This window comes from Eleutherodactylus coqui, chromosome 4 (assembly GCF_035609145.1).
Source record: "Eleutherodactylus coqui strain aEleCoq1 chromosome 4, aEleCoq1.hap1, whole genome shotgun sequence".
NCBI lineage: Eukaryota > Metazoa > Chordata > Amphibia > Anura > Eleutherodactylidae > Eleutherodactylus > Eleutherodactylus coqui.
In genome coordinates, this window is record NC_089840.1 from 279,448,708 (window position 1) to 279,469,768 (window position 21,061).

Below are 21,061 nucleotides of genomic sequence, written 5' to 3' on the forward strand. Positions count from 1 at the left end.
GTGAGGGAGTACGTAGCCGATCGCACGAACGTCCTCCGTGACGCCTCTGCCCCCTACAACTACTGGGTGTCGAAGCTGGACACGTGGCCTGAACTCGTGCTGTATGCCCTGGAGGTGCTTGCTTGTCCTGCGGCTAGCGTCTTGTCGGAGAGGGTGTTTAGTGCGGCTGGGGGAATAATCACAGATAAGCGTACCCGCCTGTCAACCGACAGTGCCGACAGGCTAACACTCATCAAGATGAAGAAAGCCTGGATTTCCCCAGACTTCTCTTCTCCACCAGCGGACAGCAGCGATACGTAAGCAATAGGTAGGCTGCACCCGCGGATGGAAGCTACGTTCTCTCTCACCATCCAAAACGGGGACATTTCTGCTTCATCAATATGTGTCTAATATTCCTCCTCCTCCTCCTGCTCCTCCTTCTGAAACCTCACGTAATCACGCTGAACGGGCAATTTTTCTTAGGGCCACAAGGCTCACTCATCTAATTTGTCTAAACAATTTTTATATGTTTCAATGCTCTTAAAAGCGTTGAAACTTTAACTTGAACCAATTTTTCGTTAAACTGGGCTGCCTCCAGGCCTAGTTACCACTTAAGCCACATTAACCAAAGCGATTAATGGGTTTCACCTGCCATCTTGGTTGGGCATGGCCAATTTTTACTGAGGTACATTAGTACTGTTGGTACACCAATGTTTTGGGGCCCTCACCTACAGTGTAATCATAGCAATTTCTATGTTCTTCGCCTGCACTCATGGTACAGAAGTGTGTGTGGGGTTGGCCTACACTTTAGCTACATAAATGTAACTTGGGCCTTGGCTATACTGCAGCTACTGAAATGGAACTAAGACTGCGCTCCCACTATACTGCTGCTTCGGAATTGTTCCTGGGGCCTGTGTAGGCTGCTACAATGACTTAAATGGAACTAAGACTATGCTCCTCCTATACTGCTGCTTCAGAATTGTTCCTGGGGCCTGTGTAGGCTGCTACAATTACTTAAATGGAACTAAGACTGTGCTCCCCCTATAATGCTGCTAGTGATATGTTAGTGTGGCCTGTCGCTAATGCTACGGCTGAAATGTTACTAATTCTGGGCTCTGCCTATACCGCTGCTAATGGTATGTCTCTGGGGTGTGGAAACGGAGGCTTCCCAAAGACATGATGGCGGCGAGGCCATTTCCCACCAACGCTGTTACTGTTAAGGTGCATATAACCACGGACACGTGGAGAGGACACGTAGTGCCTCCAAAACATCCCCCGCCACGGCCCACTTAATCCTGGCCACATTCCGAAAACAAACAAAATAAAACCGCGCTACTAGGTCCGCAGTCACCACCACATTACCACCAACGCGGTTACTGTTAAGGTACACATTACCAGTCTGACTGGGGCATGCAGTGTTGGCCGGAGCCCACCTGCATTAAGCACGACATTACTACCTCAGCTGTGTTGGGCAATGCAATGGGATATTTTTGTGTATCGCCGGTGGGTTCCAGGGAGCCACCCATGCTGTAGGTGCACACGGAGTTTAACCTACATGTGTCCACTTGTAAAGAACCCCAGTCTGACTGGGGCATGCAGTGTGGGCCGAAGCCCACCTGCATTAAGCACGACATTACTACCTCAGCTGTGTTGGGCAATGCAATGGGATATTTCTATGTACCGCCGGTGGCTTCCTGGCACCCACCCATGCTGTCGGTCCACAGGGACTTCACAATAGGGAGTTGTACCTGCCTGTGTCTATGAATTAAAAAGCCAGGTCTGACTGGGGCATGCAGACACCTTGACAGAATGAATAGTGTGTGGCACATAGGTTCCCCATTGCTATGCCCACGTGTGCAGCTCCTGATGGCGGTGGCACAGGATTCTATTTCTCATTGCTTCTGTACAGCATTGTGGGCTATCGCCCCACCCCTTTTAAAGAGGGTCGCTGCCTAGCCGTGCCAACCCTCTGCAGTGTGTGCCTGCTTTTCCTGTGGCAGACGCACTTCTAAATAGACATGAGGGTGGCGTGGCATGAGGGCAGCTGAAGGCTGCGCAGGGACAATTTGGTGTGCGCTGTGGACACTGGGTCGTGCGGGGGGGCTGGGCAGCATGTAACCCAGGAGAAGTGGCAGCAGAGTGTCATGCAGGCAGTGATTGTGCTTTGTTGTAGGTAGTGTGGTGCTTAGCTAAGGTATGCCATGCTAATGAGGGCTTTTCAGAAGTAAAAGTTGTTGGGGGGGGGGGCCCACTCTTGCCGGTATTGTGGCTTAATAGAGGGACCTGGGAACTTGAGATGCAGCCCAACATGTAGCCCCTCGCCTGCCCTATCCGTTGCTGTGTCGTTCCCATCACTTTCTTGAATTGCCCAGATTTTCACACATGAAAACCTTAGCGAGCATCGGCGAAATACAAAAATGCTCGGGTCGCCCATTGACTTCAATGGGGTTCGTTACTCGAAACGAACCCTCGAGCATCGCGATAATTTCGTCCCGAGTAACGAGCACCCGAGCATTTTGGTGCTCGCTCATCTCTAGACCCTACAGCAGTGCAGCCCGCACCAACGGAAGTGTCACCACTAGGCCGAAGCCGGTACCTAAATTAGTGGTGGAAGGCCAAGAAAGTGGCATGGTGGTGAATCCCCCAGGAGAAAAGTAAGCACAAGTGTGCACAGGCTCCCATGGGTACCATAAAAATTACTATCACTACATCATAATGGTCTAGTTTATGACTCTGTCAGAAAAAAAAACGCAATGGCTAAATTGCACTCCTTCTCCAAGGAAAGATTGGACAAAAAGCTATCAAAAAGTTGTATGTTCCCCATAATAGTACTAATACAAACTACAGGCTTGTTTTAAAAAAAAAAATAAAAATTATATATATAAAAGTGTTTTTCTAAAAAAGTTATTTTAATTTTTAAGCATTACTATGTATTCGAAAAGTGCATACATGTAGTATCATTGTAGTCGTACTGAATGACCCACAGAATAAACACAATGTCCTTTCAGCCGCATTGGAGGATCGGCAAGTGTTTCCCATCGTAAACAATGAGCGAGGTGTTGTGAGGGAACGCCCAGGGATGGGACATGCCATCCAATGTGAAGCACAGGAGAAAAAAAATTGTCCCTGTATATGATCCCATTCAAAATAATAAGGTTCATATTCGTGCCTCTCACAAAGCACAAATCTCACACACTTTTCTCGGACGTATGAAAGCGGCCATACTCAGTATTAAATACCAGAGAGTCTCAAACTGGAGAAGAACCACATACCCCATCGTGTGATTCAGACCAACACTTAGTCCTTAGTCACAGTATATGCGTATCTCCTGTGGACAACCATTTATTACAAGAACATGACAATGGAGTCACCCCACATCATACAATCACAGATCCGTGGGCGGCCCATGTACCAGCAATATAGTAAGATACCTGCATACACAAATAATACCGTCCAACAGAAGATTAATAAGACAACTACAAACATATCAACAAGTCGTGTGTTTCTTCAGCCAAAGTGTTTTCAGATACGTTAAATAATTTTCAAATTAAAGAATATATAAATTGTAATATGTGATTTGCGGTCTGTATGATCACATGTGATATCTGTAAGTTATCCTATGTGGGATGTACGTGTAGAAAACAGAAAAGTAGAATATTGGAACATTTGCAGGATACCGTGAGGCACATTGGATTAAACCTTAAAAGGAAAATCATGTTGTCTCGTTTGTGCTCCTGGGACGTGTGGTTCTGTTGGGTTTCCAGGAGCACACAGCTGCTGGTGTGGTTGATTTGGCTGGCTGATGATGTGTGGAGTCTCGTACCTCTAGCGGATTCATATTACTTCCATATTACTATGTTGGTGGAAATGTGAGATACGCCCTCTTTCACCTGGGACTGTTTCTGAGCAAATTCAGAGGTCCCCTTTAATCTAATATTTTTTCCTCTTCCCTTTGTTCTTTTCCCCTTTTCTTTGTGATGTGATATGTTTTACACTCCAATGAGAACGGGGTGCGATATAAAACATAAAGATTTTCCCGAATAAACAAATTTAATTAAGCATTAAAGAATATAGTTGATACTTTTTTTTCGCTCTATAAAGAGGACAATGGGGTAATTATCAACAGGTACTAATTATTGTGAGAGTTTGGTGCTTTTGTATAACTGAATTGTGCCCGACAGTAAACTCGGGTCGTTGGGGAATACACTCCCGGTTCTGAGATACACAGCTTTCACATTCACACTGCTGTAGTCCGATGGCTTGAAGCACACAGTTTTAGCTCCGCCCACATACATAGGACTGCTCTGAAATCAGAGTATTGAGAGAGTGCAGCGCTCCGTGAGCTGATCCCTTATGGATCACGAGCTATCGCAGTATTTTGTATGAAGCCCCGCGCAGAAGCACTAATGTAGATGAGTTCCGATGGACGGAGGGCGGAAGAAGGGCGCTCGCGGGACTTGACATATCCTGTGCATGCGCAGTTAGATAGAGAAAACACAGGATACCAGTACATCATATACTACACATGGACACAGCCGTGGAGAATGCGCCCCACGTTATTATTAATGGAAAGTTACCAGACCAGGAGGTTGAGCCATAAGGTAATGATGATTGCACACATATGTGATTCTGTAAAGGTGATTGGTGGCGGTGCAACTACTATTTTGTTATATGTTGGCGTTTGATGTATGTTATCTTTATGCTTGATAAAGACCCTAAGAGGGTCGAAACATAGAGAGATTTTGGAGGAATAAACTATCGTTTTGCACTACGCCCTGGATGCTGCCATTTCCTTTGTGAGAAAGTGGAGTTTCGTACCAGACAACCACCACCGGTCTGCTCCACATAAATACCAGGCCCTTCTTCATTTATTCATTCCCACTCAGAGCTGGGTGTTATGCATGATGTTAGTCTGAACTGTTTCTCCCACGTTCCCTGAGGATGTTCTGGACACCTGTATTCCCGTCTGCATGTTATGCGCGCCCTCTCTTCCTTCCCCTTGGGCAGTTACGGCCTCCGGACATCTGAGGTCATGTGTGTTGTCAGGTGAGTAATGCCTGACACGGTTCCCTTTACCACGGTTCGGTGTTTGACGCTCTTTCTCTGTAGTGTGAGGACACTTTGTACTAGCTTCTGTTATATATCTGTATGCATGAGTTATCTGAGTAGAGTTTTTGTTAGTTTGTTGGTATGTACCGCGACGTGTTTTGTGTCTGTGTAGGTGACCAGACATGAGGTGTGATCAGTTACCGTTTATAGGTGGATGTCCCTTGTCTGTTGGTGCATGTGAACGGTGTCCTGTCTCTTACCATCTAGGGCAAACCAGACCCCTGGGTTTCAGCATCGTCCGTCCCTATTGGGATAATCGCCCCACTTGTAGGCAGGACTCCTGGGGCTAAGTTATCTTGTTAGAGTAGGGAGTATCTTCACCAAAACATGAACCAATACCTCGTACGTACTTCAGCTATTCCATCTACTTATGCATGTTGGTATTCTAGGTAAATGTTTTGGTGATTGTCAATCATTGGTCTGCTCTCAAGTCCCATTTCCAGTACAGTTTGCTATGGTGTTTAGCATGTAGGCATGTTCCCCTATCCCAATCCTTTCCCTCCAGTCCTTGTTTGGGTTGCGTCTATGGAGGTCACTGTTTTCATGGCCTGCATGGATGTATCACGTGTTACATTATTAATTGTATCAGTATGCACACGACTGTTTGATATGTTTTATATACAACAGAAAACTCCGACAACACAAACTCTTCTCTACATGTAGTCTTACCTGGGGGGTCATCTGCAGGAATCTCCTCCTTACACGGCTGATCCCCCCTCACATGTGTCTCTGTAGCATCAATAGGGATCAGATCTTCCTCCAGTTTCACCAGCTGTGAAATAAATATTGTAAAAGTCATCACACAGTTGGAGAAGTCGTGTGGAAGGTTTTATATGGCCAGAAAAGGTCATTAATTAGTATGAGGAGCCGGAATGACATGACAGCAGTAGTGATCTGGGCCAAATAGCTGCAGGTCTCCTGTATAACTCCAACCAGAAGTCTCCAGAACCAGAAAATAGTGATACGATGCGGAGAGATCTAATGTCTGCGGTCGGCTGTAATCCTGCCATCTCCAGCTTTCTCATTACACAAGTATCAATCATATAAGAAGACTGAACACAAGACCTTCCCAGCCGTCCTACAGACCAGAGGGGAGATTTCATGAGACCTTCTCTCCATCTACCTGATCATCCTGTGGAAGAAGAGGATGGGGACATCTCTCCACTGCTGTTCTCTTACTGGATCTACCTGCAGAAAACACAGACAGCCACTGAATTCATTCTCTACATACAAATAATAAAGGCCATGTGGATTTAGTCCTGTCTATTACCTGGTGATAGGGGGAACTGGTGGTCCTCCATCATGACGTCCTTGTACAGATCCTTATGTCTTTCTAAATACTCCCACTCCTCCATGGAGAAATAGACAGTGACGTCCTGACACCTTATAGGAACCTGACAACACAATGATACCATCATCACCCAGACACGTTATAACGCCATAGTGTTACTGTATAATGTCCCAGCATTCCCAGCAGCGTCACCTCTCCAGTCAGCAGCTCAATCATCTTGTTGGCGAGTTCTAGGATCTTCTGCTCATTGATCTCCTCCGGTATCAGGGGGTGAGGTGGAGGCCCTGTGATTGGGCTCAGGGGTCTTCCCCATCCATCAGACACCGGGGCCTGACAGCCATCACTAGAAGTCTTCTTCACTACCGCATAATCCTGTTTATGGGGAGATACATCCATAAATATCACTGCAGACATTCCCAGAGTCCTTCATGTCTCCAGTAATGTCCATCTGTTATTAAGCTTTAGTGACCAGCCCATAGTGTTTTTACGTATCAGTTAAGTGGGCTTTAATCCCCGAGGACATAAAAACATGCATCCTGCGGGTATTAAAGCCACATGGGCTATGGACATGATAGCTGCATGCTGTCAGTGCCCAGAGATAGCTAACAACATGGAGCTACCAACGTCCAGCTGACCTCCTACTGGACCATATGAATGGTATCCTACCTTCCCTGGTTTTATTTGTAGGCTTAGTCCCAAGAGAGGAGCATTCTGAGAGGTAGGAACCCAACTTTCCCAGGCTGACATTTACTACCTAGTATTAGTGTTAGGACCCATCTGAGCTTGGTCACCTGGACGTTGGTAGATGGGCCAATGTAATTTGATCAAATTATATGCCAAGAACCTTGCATTATTTAATGTGGTCAGAGTATTGATTATAGGCACGTAAACCTCTGATAGTAAATTTATTTTGCGTGCTGTTGCCATTTTTGGTTTCTGCTTCTTCTGTATGCGTTTGATCCGTGGTAATGCGCCGATCAATCAAATGCATTGGATTACACAATTCCAGTCACATTAATGGGTCAGAATTACGTAATCCACTCGCAGAAAAAAAAGAATGCAACAGGTTTTATTTTACCACAGATATCCGTGACATAGAGCTCATTGTGCTCCATGGTCGCTGATATACCCGCAGCCCATATGCATCTACATTGTATACGGGCTGCGGGTACCCGCATCATCGCTGAGCGACGGCACGGAAAATATAAAACAAGAAGAAGTGTACTGCGCATAACTGCCTGTGTGAGTACATTACGTGGCCGTACGCAGGGTCACAGCTGGGATCCGCTGCGGGCCTCCACAAGCAGATTCCACATACGGCCGCGTGAGCCCGGCGTTATTCAGACCGCTACCTGTAAAACGTAATTTACAAGAAGCCCCGGGAACGCTCGCCTTCATGCAGTTCCAGGAGCAGCTTGTTGAGCGCCCGGTGTGTGAGACCGCCGCACCTCATCAAGCTTACGAAGCCTCACAGAGTGCCACTTTCTACACCCCATACCTGCCGCTGAGGTAAAGAAATACCCCAAAAAGCATGAGAGGAGGGGGCATACCCGGTTTTATTGCCCCATGTACCCATCCTAACCAGCCTCCGTAATTATCCCCGTCTTCAGAAATACCACACAGTTCACATCATTACTTTTATCTAAGATTTGGGGGCGAATGCCAAAAAATGAGGATGGGGGAGATATTGTTTTTTTAGGGAGTCAATTTTTTTTCTGTACAAGTGGGCAATGGGGCCTGGGATTTATTCAGTTGTGCTCTGAAATCCAACAGGTGCTCCTTCCATTACAGGCCTTGCCATGTGTCTAGTAAGTAGATGGGGGTACAATGGGTATGTTTCTGAATACAGGACAAACAGGGGGATCCATTTTGGGGTACAAGTCTTCATTCATGTGTGTGCTGTACAAGAAAACGGTTTTTAAAATGACACAATTGCCAAAAAATGAAAATCATAATTTTTTTCCTTCTATTTTGCTTAGAATCATTCAAAAACTGTGGGGTCAAACCACCAGCGCACACCTAGAGGAATTCGTTAAGCGGTCTAGTTTTCCAAATGGAGGCATTTGTGGGGGTTCTCTATCGTAAACAGATGGAAATATATATCTTATCAAAGATGTGTACAGTATCTTTGCACATATTTGAGATATTGCAATTGAAAATGTGAAAAAAAAATTTTTTTTTTTACAATTTTCCAAATGTTGGCGCTTTTAATAAATATACACAAATTCTATTGGTCTATTTTTACCACCTAAATAGAGTAGAATATGTGATTTAAAAAAAACCATGTCAGAATCACTTGGAGATGCAAAACCTTTACGGAGTTATTCTATCTTAAAGTGACACGTCAGATTTCCAAAATGGGGCTCTGTCATTAAGGCGCAAACAGGCTTGGTCACTAAGGGGTTAAGGTTCTCCTCACATCGGTGTTCATCATTTCTGTAGTTCTATTCCAGCATAGAGGCAGAACAACAAAATTCCAGGTCCTTTACATGAGAGACTTCAATGGAACCCAAGAAACTCCATTGCCTTATAATAGGTCTGGTGGGTCTCCACTAACTTACCAGAAAAACAACAGAAAACTATAGAATGTGACGTCATCCCCAGAATCTCTCACCTCTCCTGTAAGCTGGAAGAGTATCTCTAGGGTGAGGGTGAATATACTCTCCGCCATCTTGTCCCGGTTCCTCTCCATCCTTGTCAGGTCAATCAGGAATATTATCTGATATAGAAGATATCAGCCGAGGATCCTGAATGGGAAGAAGACGAGACAATGTAACATCATACAGGATGTAACCCATAGCAACAGGACGCTCCAATGGCCGGACTGCAATATTTTTAACAGTTTAATGGGCGTTGGAAACATCGCGCTAAACCCGTACTGAGCTTCTACTGATCTCACTGGGGCTTCTCAGACGAGCGTCTTAACGCGGCGCCTCCAACACGGGCTAAATCATCCGCTGCATGTTGTAGTTTACTGCCTTGTGGTCCGTTTTGATGCTCTTCATCACCCAGTACAATGACGGGGCGGTAAGAACGCTGTAAACACCACGTTACTAATGTCTGTGTGAGAGCGGCCCTGGACTACTAATACACAGCGCCGCAGGGAGCGAGAGAAGCCGGCCGCCATCTTGGTTCCTCCAGACCCGGCGGGCGCTTTATTACCAGATAATAAGTTATATGAAGTCAAAACGGCGTCAATGAAAAATCTAACTTGTTCTGCAGAAAGTTGTCACATGTGGGGAAATCCATGGGCAGGCCGGGGCTGAAGGGGTTAATGATACCTGCCCCCCAGTGCTGGAGACCCCACATACCTCCACCTGCAGCCGGACAGGAGCCGTGGGGTTGTTCTGTGCTTACAGGACCTGTGATGATGTCACCGTCATGTGATCAGTGTGTGGGAGGAGACAAGGGGTCACATGACCAGGTCTCTCCGCTCAGTGGATGCAGGACTCTGCTGTGTGAGGATGTATTCAGAGAGTGGATGGAGCACAGCCGAGTGTGTGTGAGACGGAGGAGCGGAGCCGAGCGTGTGTGAGACGGAGGAGCGGAGCCGAGCGTGTGTGTGAGACGGAGGAGCAGAGCCGAGCGTGTGTGAGACGGAGGAGCAGAGCCGAGCGTGTGTGAGACGGAGGAGCGGAGCCGAGCGTGTGTGAGATGGAGGAGCGGAGCCGAGCGTGTGTGAGAGACGGAGGAGCGGAGCCGAGCGTGTGTGAGAGACGGAGGAGCGGAGCCGAGCGTGTGTGAGAGACGGAGGAGCGGAGCCGAGCGTGTGTGAGACGGAGGAGCGGAGCCGAGTGTGTGTGAGAGATGGAGAAGCGGAGCCGAACGTGTGCGAGACTGGGGAACGGAGCCGAGCGTGTGCGAGACGGAGGAGCGGAGCCGAGCGTGTGTGAGAGACGGAGTAGCGGAGCCGAGCGTGTGTGAGAGACGGAGGAGCGGAGCCGAGCGTGTGTGAGAGACGGAGGAGCGGAGCCGAGCGTGTGTGAGAGACGGAGGAGCGGAGCCGAGCTTGTGTGAGACGGAGGAGCGAAGCCGAGCGTGTGTGAGACGGGGGAGCGGAGCCGAGCGTGTGTGAGACGGGGGAGCGGAGCCGAGCGTGTGTGAGACGGGGGAGCGGAGCCGAGCGTGTGTGAGACGGGGGAGCGGAGCCGAGCGTGTGTGAGACGGGGGAGCGGTGTGAGGATGTATTCACAGAGTTGATGGAGCGGAGGCGAGCGAATGCGAGACAGAGGAGCAGGGCCGACCGTGTGCGAGAGACGGAGGAGTGGAGCCGAGCGTGTGTGAGAGATGCAGGAGCGGAGCCGAGCGTGTGTGTGAGACTGAGCAGCAGAGCCGAGCGTGTGTGAGAGACGGAGGAGCGGAGCCGAGCGTGTGTGAGAGACGGAGGAGCGGAGCCGAGCGTGTGTGAGAGACGGAGGAGCGGAGCCGAGCGTGTGTGAGAGACGGAGGAGCGGAGCCGAGCGTGTGTGAGAGACGGAGGAGCGGAGCCGAGCGTGTGTGAGAGACGGAGGAGCGGAGCCGAGCGTGTGTGAGAGACGGAGGAGCGGAGCCGAGCGTGTGTGAGAGACGGAGGAGCGGAGCCGAGCGTGTGTGAGAGACGGAGGAGCGGAGCCGAGCGTGTGTGAGAGACGGAGGAGCGGAGCCGAGCGTGTGTGAGAGACGGGGGAGCGGAGCCGAGCGTGTGTGAGAGACGGGGGAGCGGAGCCGAGCGTGTGTGAGAGACGGGGGAGCGGAGCCGAGCGTGTGTGAGAGACGGGGGAGCGGAGCCGAGCGTGTGTGAGAGACGGGGGAGCGGAGCCGAGCGTGTGTGAGAGACGGGGGAGCGGAGCCGAGCGTGTGTGAGAGACGGGGGAACGGAGCCGAGCGTGTGTGAGAGACGGGGGAGCGGAGCCGAGCGTGTGTGAGAGACGGGGGAGCGGAGCCGAGCGTGTGTGAGAGACGGGGGAGCGGAGCCGAGCGTGTGTGAGAGACGGGGGAGCGGAGCCGAGCGTGTGTGAGAGACGGGGGAGCGGAGCCGAGCGGGGCATCATTCCCAATATGGGGGGGTCTGACTCCCAGCATTCCTGCCAATGCGCTGTGTGAAGTACTGAGCATCCTGACCTCTCCTTCCGTCTCGGACATTGTTCCTCCGTCACATAGCCTCTGTGTAGCTTTCTATGTGACTAAGGATTAAGATGTAATACCAGGTGCCACCACTCTGCAATGTACGGCGCTGTGCCTGTGTATTAGACTTTTACCCACTTCAGGATTGCTGGATACATATTAAGGAAGCACAGCAGCATGTAGCATGAGCAATCAGCTGATCACAAATCTAAGTTACCCGTGGGGACTAAATGGTTAGACTTAATAAGGTTTTATTAACAGTTAAAAAATAGTATATTAAAAGTTGAAAGAAACACATTTTACCAATTTTCCAATAAGAAAACCTGTCACATATTTGTATTGCCGTGTATGTAAGTCAGAATTATTAGAATGCCGCAATATTTATCCCGCACGGTGAAAGCCTTTAAAAATGGACGGCATTGGGGGCGTGGCCTGGTTATGGACCGAGATCTCTGCTTTCTTCTGAGGTTAGCTCTGTCTCCCCTTTTATAGACTAGGAGGCAGCATGAAAATTTATGGACTTGGAGACACAACTCTCACAAAATGGTATTAATATTGGTGATTTTACCCGTTCTACTTTGATAAGGCAGCCAATATTTTACGTGTTTCGGGGACGCAGCCCCTTCTTCAGATATGACTGTATTAAGTTCAGGATATAGCGGAGGTTTCTCCTATCCTTACTACAGCTCTGAGATGCAAACTGAGATGGCTGCTTTCTTCTGAGCTCAGCTTGGTCTCTCCTCATTTATCAACATCTAAGCTGTGAGATGACTTGTCACAAGACTTCCAAGGCACAACCCAAGCACCTCACTGAATTCTTATCCACTCGAAGTTCCCATCAGAACCCCACAGCTGAGGCCTACAGCGCTGCCTCACCCGATAGGCCACAATATAACAAAGAAATCCATTGCTATTTCCCATGAAGCTCACCAAGCTCTCCTTCAAAGCCGACTCAACAATGCCGCTCTCCAGCTACACCAGACCTGGTGAGGGAACAAAGGACTAAGGACCCCCAAGCTAAAGCAAAGGATGCTCTATTAAGCTCATAGACAAAATTCCAGTTCACATGTCTTTCACCCTTTCCACTAATCCCATGACGTCAAGAAGAATATCAACATGAAAGGCCTTCTGATGATTCTTACCACCCCAGATTCACCCCAGAGGGCGTGGTACGCAGATCTAGTCGACCTACTCGTCGACTCTATGCGGTGCCTTCCTCTTCAATATCTTCTCTTACAGGAACCCCTATTTCACCGGAATTTGCCTACACTCCAGTTATCAGCTTCACAATTGAAGCCACCATCTCGACAGCCTGAGGATTTAAGGAACCTGTCATTCAAGCCAGAATGAGGGCTAGGAAACTCTACTCCTCTTGGGTTTTTTATCGCATTTGGAAAAATTCCATTTCCATTCTGTGTGTTTTTCTCTTTATCCCATCTCCCATCATTCCTACAGTAGAGTCTGGATATGGGTTTGAGTCTTGGTTCTTTTAAGTGTCAGGTTTCCGCACTATCCAGCCTTAACTAGCTTTTAAGTTTGCTGTCTGTACTATGTAATATTGTTATGGGTTAATCCTATTTTTAATAACCTTACATAAGAAAGATAAGGAAACAGTGTAATAAATGTGACATCAGTTATTTGGTTGTATATGTTATGTATTATGGAAATGAAAAATATGTAAAACATTCCGGAAGTTGCTAATAGAACTTGGATATATAGAGATTAGCGAACGTGCTCGTCCGAGTTTGATATTCGTGCGAATATTACGGTGTTCGGGATGCTCGTTACTCGTAACGAGTACCACGCGGTGTTCCGGTTACTTTCAGTTTCCTCTCTGAGACGTTAGCGCGCTTTTCTGGCCAATTGAAAGACAGGGAAGGCATTACAACTTCCCCCTGTGACGTTCAAGCCCTATACCACCCCCCTGCTGTGAGTGGCTGGGGCGATCAGATGTCACCCGAGTATAAAAGTCGGCCCCTCCCGCGGCTCGCCTCAGATGTCTTGTGAGTTAGCTGAGGGAAAGTGCTGTTCTATTGGAGTTGCTGTAGGGAGAGTGTTTGTAGTGAGTGTAGGCTTCAAGAACCCCAACGGTCCTTCTTAGGGCCACATCTACGTGTGCAGGCTGCTGTTAGCAGTGGAGAAATTTTTTTTTTTTCTCAAAATCGGCAGTGCAGAGCATTGCACCCGGTATTAGGGACAGAAGTGGTGCTTAGGCAGGGAGAGTGTTAGGAGTGAGTGTAGCCTTCAAGAACCTCAACGGTCCTTTCTAGGGCCACATTTAACTGTGTGGAGTACTGTGCAGGCTGCTGTTAGCTGTGTTGCTTTTTTTTTTTTTTCTCAAAATCGGCGGTGCAGAGCATTGCACCCTCCATTGATACTACAGGCACAGAATTGTGTAGGCAGGGCCACAACACAGTTATTAGTCATTGAATAGACGCAGTGGGCCTTTTCTTTTTTAACAAAAGGGAAAAAAGTATATTTGCCCTGCCTCTGTCAGTCCTAAGGGCTCTGGGTACGTGTGTGCTGTGTGGAGAACGTAAAAAAATCAGACGCAACCAGCTACGGTTGAGTGCAGCCTTGCGCCAATTTCTTTCCTGCCTGGGAAATACCTGCTCTGCCACAGTTAATAACTCTGCAACAGTAAAGTTCTGTGACACTTTTGCAGGGCCGCAACACAGTTATATTAGTCAGTGAATAGATGCAGTGGGCCTATCCTTTTAAACAAAAGGGAAGAAAGTATATTTGCCCTGCCTCTGTCAGTCCTAAGGGCTCTGGGTACGTGTGTGCTGCGTGGAGAACGTAAAAAAATCAGACGCAACCAGCTACGGTTCAGTGCAGCCTTGCGCCAATTTCGTTCCTGCCTGGGAAATCAAATCACTGGTAATACAGCATGCTGAGGGGTAGGGGTAGGCCTAGAGGACGTGGTTGCGGCCGAGGACGCGGAGGGCCAAGTGAGGGTGTGGGCACAGGCCGAGCTCCTGATCCAGGTGTTTCGCAGCCGACTGCTGCGCGATTAGGAGAGAGGCACGTTTCTGGCGTCCCCACATTCATCGCCCAATTAATGGGTCCACGCGGGAGACCTTTATTAGAAAATGAGCAGTGTGAGCAGGTCCTGTCCTGGATGGCAGAAAGTGCTTCGAGCAACCTATCGTCCAGCCACAGTTCTGCGCCGTCCACTGCTGGAAATCCGAATCCTCTGTCTGCTGCTCCTCCTTCCTCCCAGCCTCCTCACTCCACTACAATGACACATGCTCAGGAGCGGGAAGACTCCCAGGAACTGTTCTCGGGCCCCTGCTCAGATTGGGCAGCAGTGGTTCCTCTCCCACCAGAGGAGTTTATCGTCACTGATGCCCAACCATTGGAAAGTTCCCGGGGTCCGGGGGATGAGGCTGGGGACTTCCGGCAACTGTCTCAAGACCTTTCAGTGGGTGAGGAGGACGATGACAATGAGACACAGTTGTCTTGCAGTGAGGTAGTAGTAAGGGCAGTAAGTCCGAGGGAGCAGCGCACAGAGGATTCGGAGGAAGAGCAGCAGGACGATGAGGTGACTGACCCCACCTGGTGTGCAACGCCTACACAGGACAGGTCTTCAGAGGGGAAGGCACGGGCAGCAGCAGGGCAGGTTGCAAGAGGCAGTGCGGTGGCCAGGGGTAGAGGCAGGGCTAGACCGAATAATCCACCAAGTGTTTCCCAAAGCGCACCCTCGCGCCATGCCACCCTGCAGAGGCCGAGGTGCTCTAAGGTCTGGCAGTTTTTCACCGAGACGCCTGACGACCGACGAACAGTGGTGTGCAACCTTTGTCGCGCCAAGATCAGCCGGGGAGCCACCACCAACAGCCTGACCACCACCAGCATGCGCAGACATATGATGGCCAAGCACCCCACAAGGTGGGACGAAGGCCGTTCACCGCCTCCGGTTTGCACCGCTGCCTCTCCCCCTGTGCCCCAACCTGCCACTGAGATCCAACCCCCCTCTCAGGACACAGGCACGACCGTCTCATGCCCTGCACCCACACCCTCACCTCCGCTGTCCTCGGCCCCATCCACCAATGTCTCGCACCGCACAGTCCAGCCGTCGCTAGCGCAAGTGTTGGAGCGCAAGCCGAGTACGCCGCCACGCACCCGCACGCTCAATCGTTAACCGTCCACATAGCCAAATTTATCAGCCTTGAGATGCTGCCGTATAGAGTTGTGGAAACGAAGGCTTTCAAAGCTATGATGGCGGCGGCGGCCCCGCGCTACTCAGTTCCCAGTCGCCACTACTTTTCCCGATGTGCCGTCCCAGCCCTGCACGACCACGTCTCCCGCAACATTGTACGCGCCCTCACCAATGCGGTTAGTGGCAAGGTCCACTTAACTACGGACACGTGGACAAGCACAGGCGGGCAGGGCCACTACATCTCCCTGAAGGCACATTGGGTGAATTTAGTGGAGGCTGGGACAGAGTCAGAGCCTGGGACCGCTCACGTCCTACCCACCCCTAGAATTGCGGGCCCCAGCTCGGTGGTGGTATGTTCGGCGGTGTATGCTTCCTCCACTAAAGCACCCTCCTCCTCCTCCTCCTCCTCCTCAACCTCTGTCTCGCAATCTAGATGTGTCAGCAGCAGCAGGACGTCGCCAGCAGTCGGTGTCGCGCGGCGTGGCAGCACAGCGGTGGGCAAGCGTCAGCAGGCCGTGCTGAAACTACTCAGCTTAGGAGATAGGAGGCACACGGCCCACGAACTGCTGCAGGGTCTGACAGAGCAGACCGACCGTTGGCTTGCGCCGCTGAGCCTCCAACCGGGCATGGTCGTGTGTGACAACGGCCGTAACCTGGTGGCGGCTCTGAAGCTCGGCAGCCTCACGCACATGCCATGCCTGGCCCACGTCTTTAATTTGGTGGTTCAGCGCTTTCTGAAAAGCTACCCACGCTTGTCAGACCTGCTCGTAAAGGTGCGCCGGCTCTGCGCACATTTCCGCAAGTCCCACACGGACGCTGCCACCCTGCGCACCCTGCAACATCGGTATAATCTGCCAGTGCACCGACTGCTGTGCGACGTGCCCACACGGTGGAACTCTACGCTCCACATGTTGGCTAGGCTCTATGAGCAGCGTAGAGCTAGAGTGGAATACCAACTCCAACATGGGCGGCGCAGTGGGAGTCAGCCTCCTCAATTATTTTCACAAGAGTTGGCCTGGTTGGCAGACATCTGCCAGGTCCTTCGAAACTTTGAGCAGTCTACCCAGGTGGTGAGCGGCGATGCTGCAATCATTAGCGTCACCATTCCTCTGCTATGCATCTTGAGAAGTTCCCTGCAAACCATAAAGGCAGCCGCTTTGCGCTCGGAAACAGAGCCGGGGGAAGACAGTATGTCGCTGGATAGTCAGAGCACCCTCCTGTCTATATCTCAGCGCGTTCAGGAGGAGGAGGAGGAGCATGAGGAGGATGAGAAGGAGGGGGAAGAGACAGCTTGGCCCACTGCTGACGGTACCCATGCTGCTTGCCTGTCCTCATTTCAGCGTGTATGGCCTGAGGAGGAGGAGGAGGAGGAGGAGGAGGACTTCATGTTAGGATGCCTTTCTCGTGACCCTCGCGTTACACGCATTCTGGCCACTACGGATTACTGGGTGTACACACTGCTCGACCCACGCTATAAGGAGAACCTTCCCACTCTTATTCCCGAAGAGGAAAGGGGTTCGAGAGTGTTGCTATACCACAGGACCCTGGCGGACAAGCTGATGGTAAAATTCCCATCCGACAGCGCTAGTGGCAGAAGGCGCAGTTCCGAGGGCCAGGTAGCAGGGGAGGTGCGGAGATCGAGCAGCATGTACAGCCCAGGCAGTGCAACAGTCTTTAAGGGCCTGGACAGCTTTATGGCTCCCCAGCAAGACTGTGTCACCGCTCCCCAGTCAAGGCTGAGTCGGCGGGAGCACAGTAAAAGGATGGTGAGGGAGTACGTAGCCGATCGCACGACCGTCCTCCGTGACGCCTCTGCCCCCTACAACTACTGGGTGTCGAAGCTGGACACATGGCCTGAACTAGCGCTGTATGCCCTGGGGGTGCTTGCTTGTCCTGCGGCTAGCGTCTTGTCGGAAAGGGTGTTTAGTGCGGCTGGGGGAATCATCACAGATAAGCGTACCCGCCTGTCAACCGACAGTGCCGACAGGCTAACACTCATCAAGATGAACAAAGCCTGGATTTCCCCAGACTTCTCTTCTCCACCAGCGGACAGCAGCGATACGTAAGCAATACGTAGGCTGCACCCACGGATGGAAGCTACGTTCTCTGTCACCATCCAAAACGGGGACATTTCTGCTTCATCAATCTGTGTCTAATATTCCTCCTCCTGCTCCTCCTCCTGAAACCTCACGTAATCACGCTGAACGGGCAATTTTTCTTAGGGCCACAAGGCTCACTCATAATTTTTCTAAACAATTTTTATACGTTTCAATGCTCTTAAAAGCGTTGAAACTTTAACTTGAACCAATTTTTAGTTAAACTGGGCTGCCTCCAGGCCTAGTTACCACTTAAGCCACATTAACCAAAGCAATTAATGGGTTTCACCTGCCCTCTTGGTTGGCCATGGCCAATTTTTCTGAGGTACATTAGTACTGTTGATACAGCAATTTTTGTGGGCCCTCGCCTACAGTGTAATCAAATGAATTTTTAGCCCACCTGCATTACAGCTGACGTTACATCCGCTGTGTTGGGCAATGCAATGGGATATTTCTGTGTACCGCCGGTGGCTTCCTGGCACCCACCCATGCTGTGGGTCCACAGGAAATTATAAATGCTTCTGTTTCCACTTGTAAAGAACCCCAGTCTGACTGGGGCATGCAGTGTGGGCCGAAGCCCACCTGCATTAAGCACGACATTACTACCTCAGCTGTGTTGGGCAATGCAATGGGATATTTTTATGTACCGCCGGTGGGTTCCAGGTAGCCACCCATGCTGTCGGTCCACAGGGACTTCACAATAGGGAGTTGTACCTGCCTGTGTCTATGAATTAAAAACCGCGGTCTGACTGGGGCATGCAGAGACACCTTGACAGAATGAATACTGTGTGGCACATAGGTTCCCCATTGCTATGCCCACGTGTGCAGCTCCTGATGGCGGTGGCACAGGATTGTATTTCTCATTGCTTCTGTACAGCATTGTGGGCTATCGCCCCGCCCCTTTTAAAGAGGGTCGCTGCCTAGCCATGCCAACCTCTGCAGTGTGTGCCTGCAGTTCCTCCTCATGGCAGACGCACTTCTAAATAGACATGAGGGTGGTGTGGCATGAGGGCAGCTGAAGGCTGCGCAGGGACACTTTGGTGTGTGCTGTGGGGGGGAGGGGGGGCGGTTGGGCAGCATGTAACCCAGGAGAGGTGGCAGCGGAGTGTCATGCAGGCAGTGATTGTCCTTTGTTGGAGGTAGTGTGGTGCTTAGCTAAGGTATGCCATGCTAATGAGGGCTTTTCAGAAGTAAAAGTTTTTGGGAGGGGGGGGGCCCACTCTTGCCGCTATTGTGGCTTAATAGTGGGACCTGGGAACTTGAGATGCAGCCCAACATGTAGCCCCTCGCCTGCCCTATCCGTTGCTGTGTCGTTCCCATCACTTTCTTGAATTGCCCAGATTTTCACACATGAAAACCTTAGCGAGCATCGGCGAAATACAAAAATGCTCGGGTCGCCCATTGACTTCAATGGGGTTCGTTACTCGAAACGAACCCTCGAGCATCGCGAAAAGTTCGTCCCGAGTAACGAGCACCCGAGCATTTTGGTGCTCGCTCATCTCTATGGATATAGAATCATATGTAAAAAGGTATATTCAAGCGTTTATTTGGATGATGATTTAAAAAAAAATACTAAATGTATGATTAATTATATTTCATTCAGCCATTTTGATCACAATTCTGAACTCTTGACCAGAATGTACTGAATACTAAGTAGGTGGCTAAACCAGTTCTATGTGCAACTCAGAAACAATGCCCCCTCTTTGATGTGCAAATTCGATTGACTTAGGAGACAAGGTTAAACTTAACACACAATGGACTTTTAAGATTACATCCTGGTCTGTAATTAAGTATGTACTCCGACAGTATGGAGTCAATCTTTATGATCATATGTAACTGTTTGATGTCCACTTCACACAGTTTTGCTGATACCTTTTGTTTAGAAGGCTTCTGATTTACAGCCATATTGTAATCTGTTGGAATGAGGACTTGGTCAGCAAAGTAGTTTGAAACTTAGTATCAGGTAACATTTGGAAATGCCTTCTTTTCATCTTGCATAAAAACTAGCAATTCTTCAACAATAAAGGAGAACTCATTCTGATTCACTAGACTGTGTGTGTGTGTAGTGGCTTATTATGGTTCTCACCTATGAGTACTCATTATAATTCTCCTTTGAATTTGGACTCAGGCAACATTCGCACTGGTCTCCGTTGACAGACCCCCAACAATATTTATTACTGAAAACTTGGAGGCAACTGTACCCTACCACCTCTCTCCCAAAATCAGCATAATTGAGCTTAAAAGGAAGAGATAAAGAGGTTTAGAAAGCAAGCACAATCGCTCCCTTATATAATGAGTGGTCTCTGAATTAAGGTACAGAGATCAAACATGGTGTTAATTTAATTGATTCTATATAATACCTATTCAAATCCTATTACTGTTTAGAAAGGATTCGCACCTCAGAGTATCCAATGTATGAGAGATAGGACTAAACTACATTGACTAAATAATACTGGCTAAGCTGTACTGAGCTAGCTTTAATGAAGTCAGTATCTCTGTTTTCTGTAATACCCCAACCTAGCCAGGTTGCATAGATGATACCAATATCCCGCACAGCTAAATACTGGTTAAACAATACTAAGTGAACTATAGTAAAGGTCAGTACCTCTGCTTGCTGTAACATCCCAACCTAACTAAGTCGCATAGATGATAATAACCACACCACACAACTAAATGCGTTTGATAATGCTGACTATACTATACTGAGCCAGCTACAGCAGGGTAAGTATCTCTACTTACTGTAATACTCCACGCCTTTCCATATCATAATGGTTGATGTTTCATGAGGAGCTTTTTAAATCAGCAGGAAAAATATTTAATTCTTAGGCTGCATTCAGACGATCGTATATCGGCTTGGTTTTCACACCGAGCCGATATACGTTGTCCTCATGTGCAGGGGGGGGGGGGGGGAGGGATGGAAGAGCCAGGAGACGGAACTGAGCTCCCGCCCCCTCTCTGCCTCCTCTCCGCCCCTCTGCACTATTTGCAATGGGGAGAGGCAGGGCTAATTATCAGAACTTGGCCCCTCCTCCGCCTTACCCCATTGCAAATAGTGCAGAGGGGCGGAGAGGGGGTGGAGAGGAGGTAGAGAGGGGGCAGGAGCTCAGTTCCTGCTCCTGGCTCTTCCATTCCCCCCCCCCTGCACACGAGGACAACGTATATCGGCTCGGCATGAAAACCGAGCCGATATACGTTCGTCTGAATGCAGCCTAAAGGATAATCAGATAATGGCCATGCAGCCCTGATGGTGGACTGACAGCATAATGAATGAGACGACCCAGTGCAGCTATATATGCTCCAAGCCTCCACCCCCATTCACTGGTG

At 49.4% G+C, this 21,061-nt stretch overlaps 2 protein-coding genes across 2 annotated transcripts in view; one reads left to right on the top strand and one right to left on the bottom strand.

The window, feature by feature from the left end:
* LOC136624336 (zinc finger protein 250-like) overlaps positions 1 to 21,061 on the top strand; it is a 325,143-nt gene that overhangs the window by 168,796 nt on the left and 135,286 nt on the right. The gene's annotated exons all lie outside the window — the stretch shown is intronic.
* Positions 1 to 21,061, bottom strand: part of LOC136624999 (zinc finger protein 585A-like) — a 112,928-nt gene that overhangs the window by 11,271 nt on the left and 80,596 nt on the right. Inside the window, exons 9-12 of the mRNA XM_066598919.1 lie at positions 6,572 to 6,751; positions 6,359 to 6,482; positions 6,212 to 6,276; positions 5,758 to 5,860 (exon numbers count right to left, since the gene is read on the bottom strand). Of these exons, the coding sequence (XP_066455016.1) occupies positions 5,758 to 5,860; positions 6,212 to 6,276; positions 6,359 to 6,482; positions 6,572 to 6,751 (472 nt within the window). The remainder of the gene's footprint in view (positions 1 to 5,757; positions 5,861 to 6,211; positions 6,277 to 6,358; positions 6,483 to 6,571; positions 6,752 to 21,061) is intronic.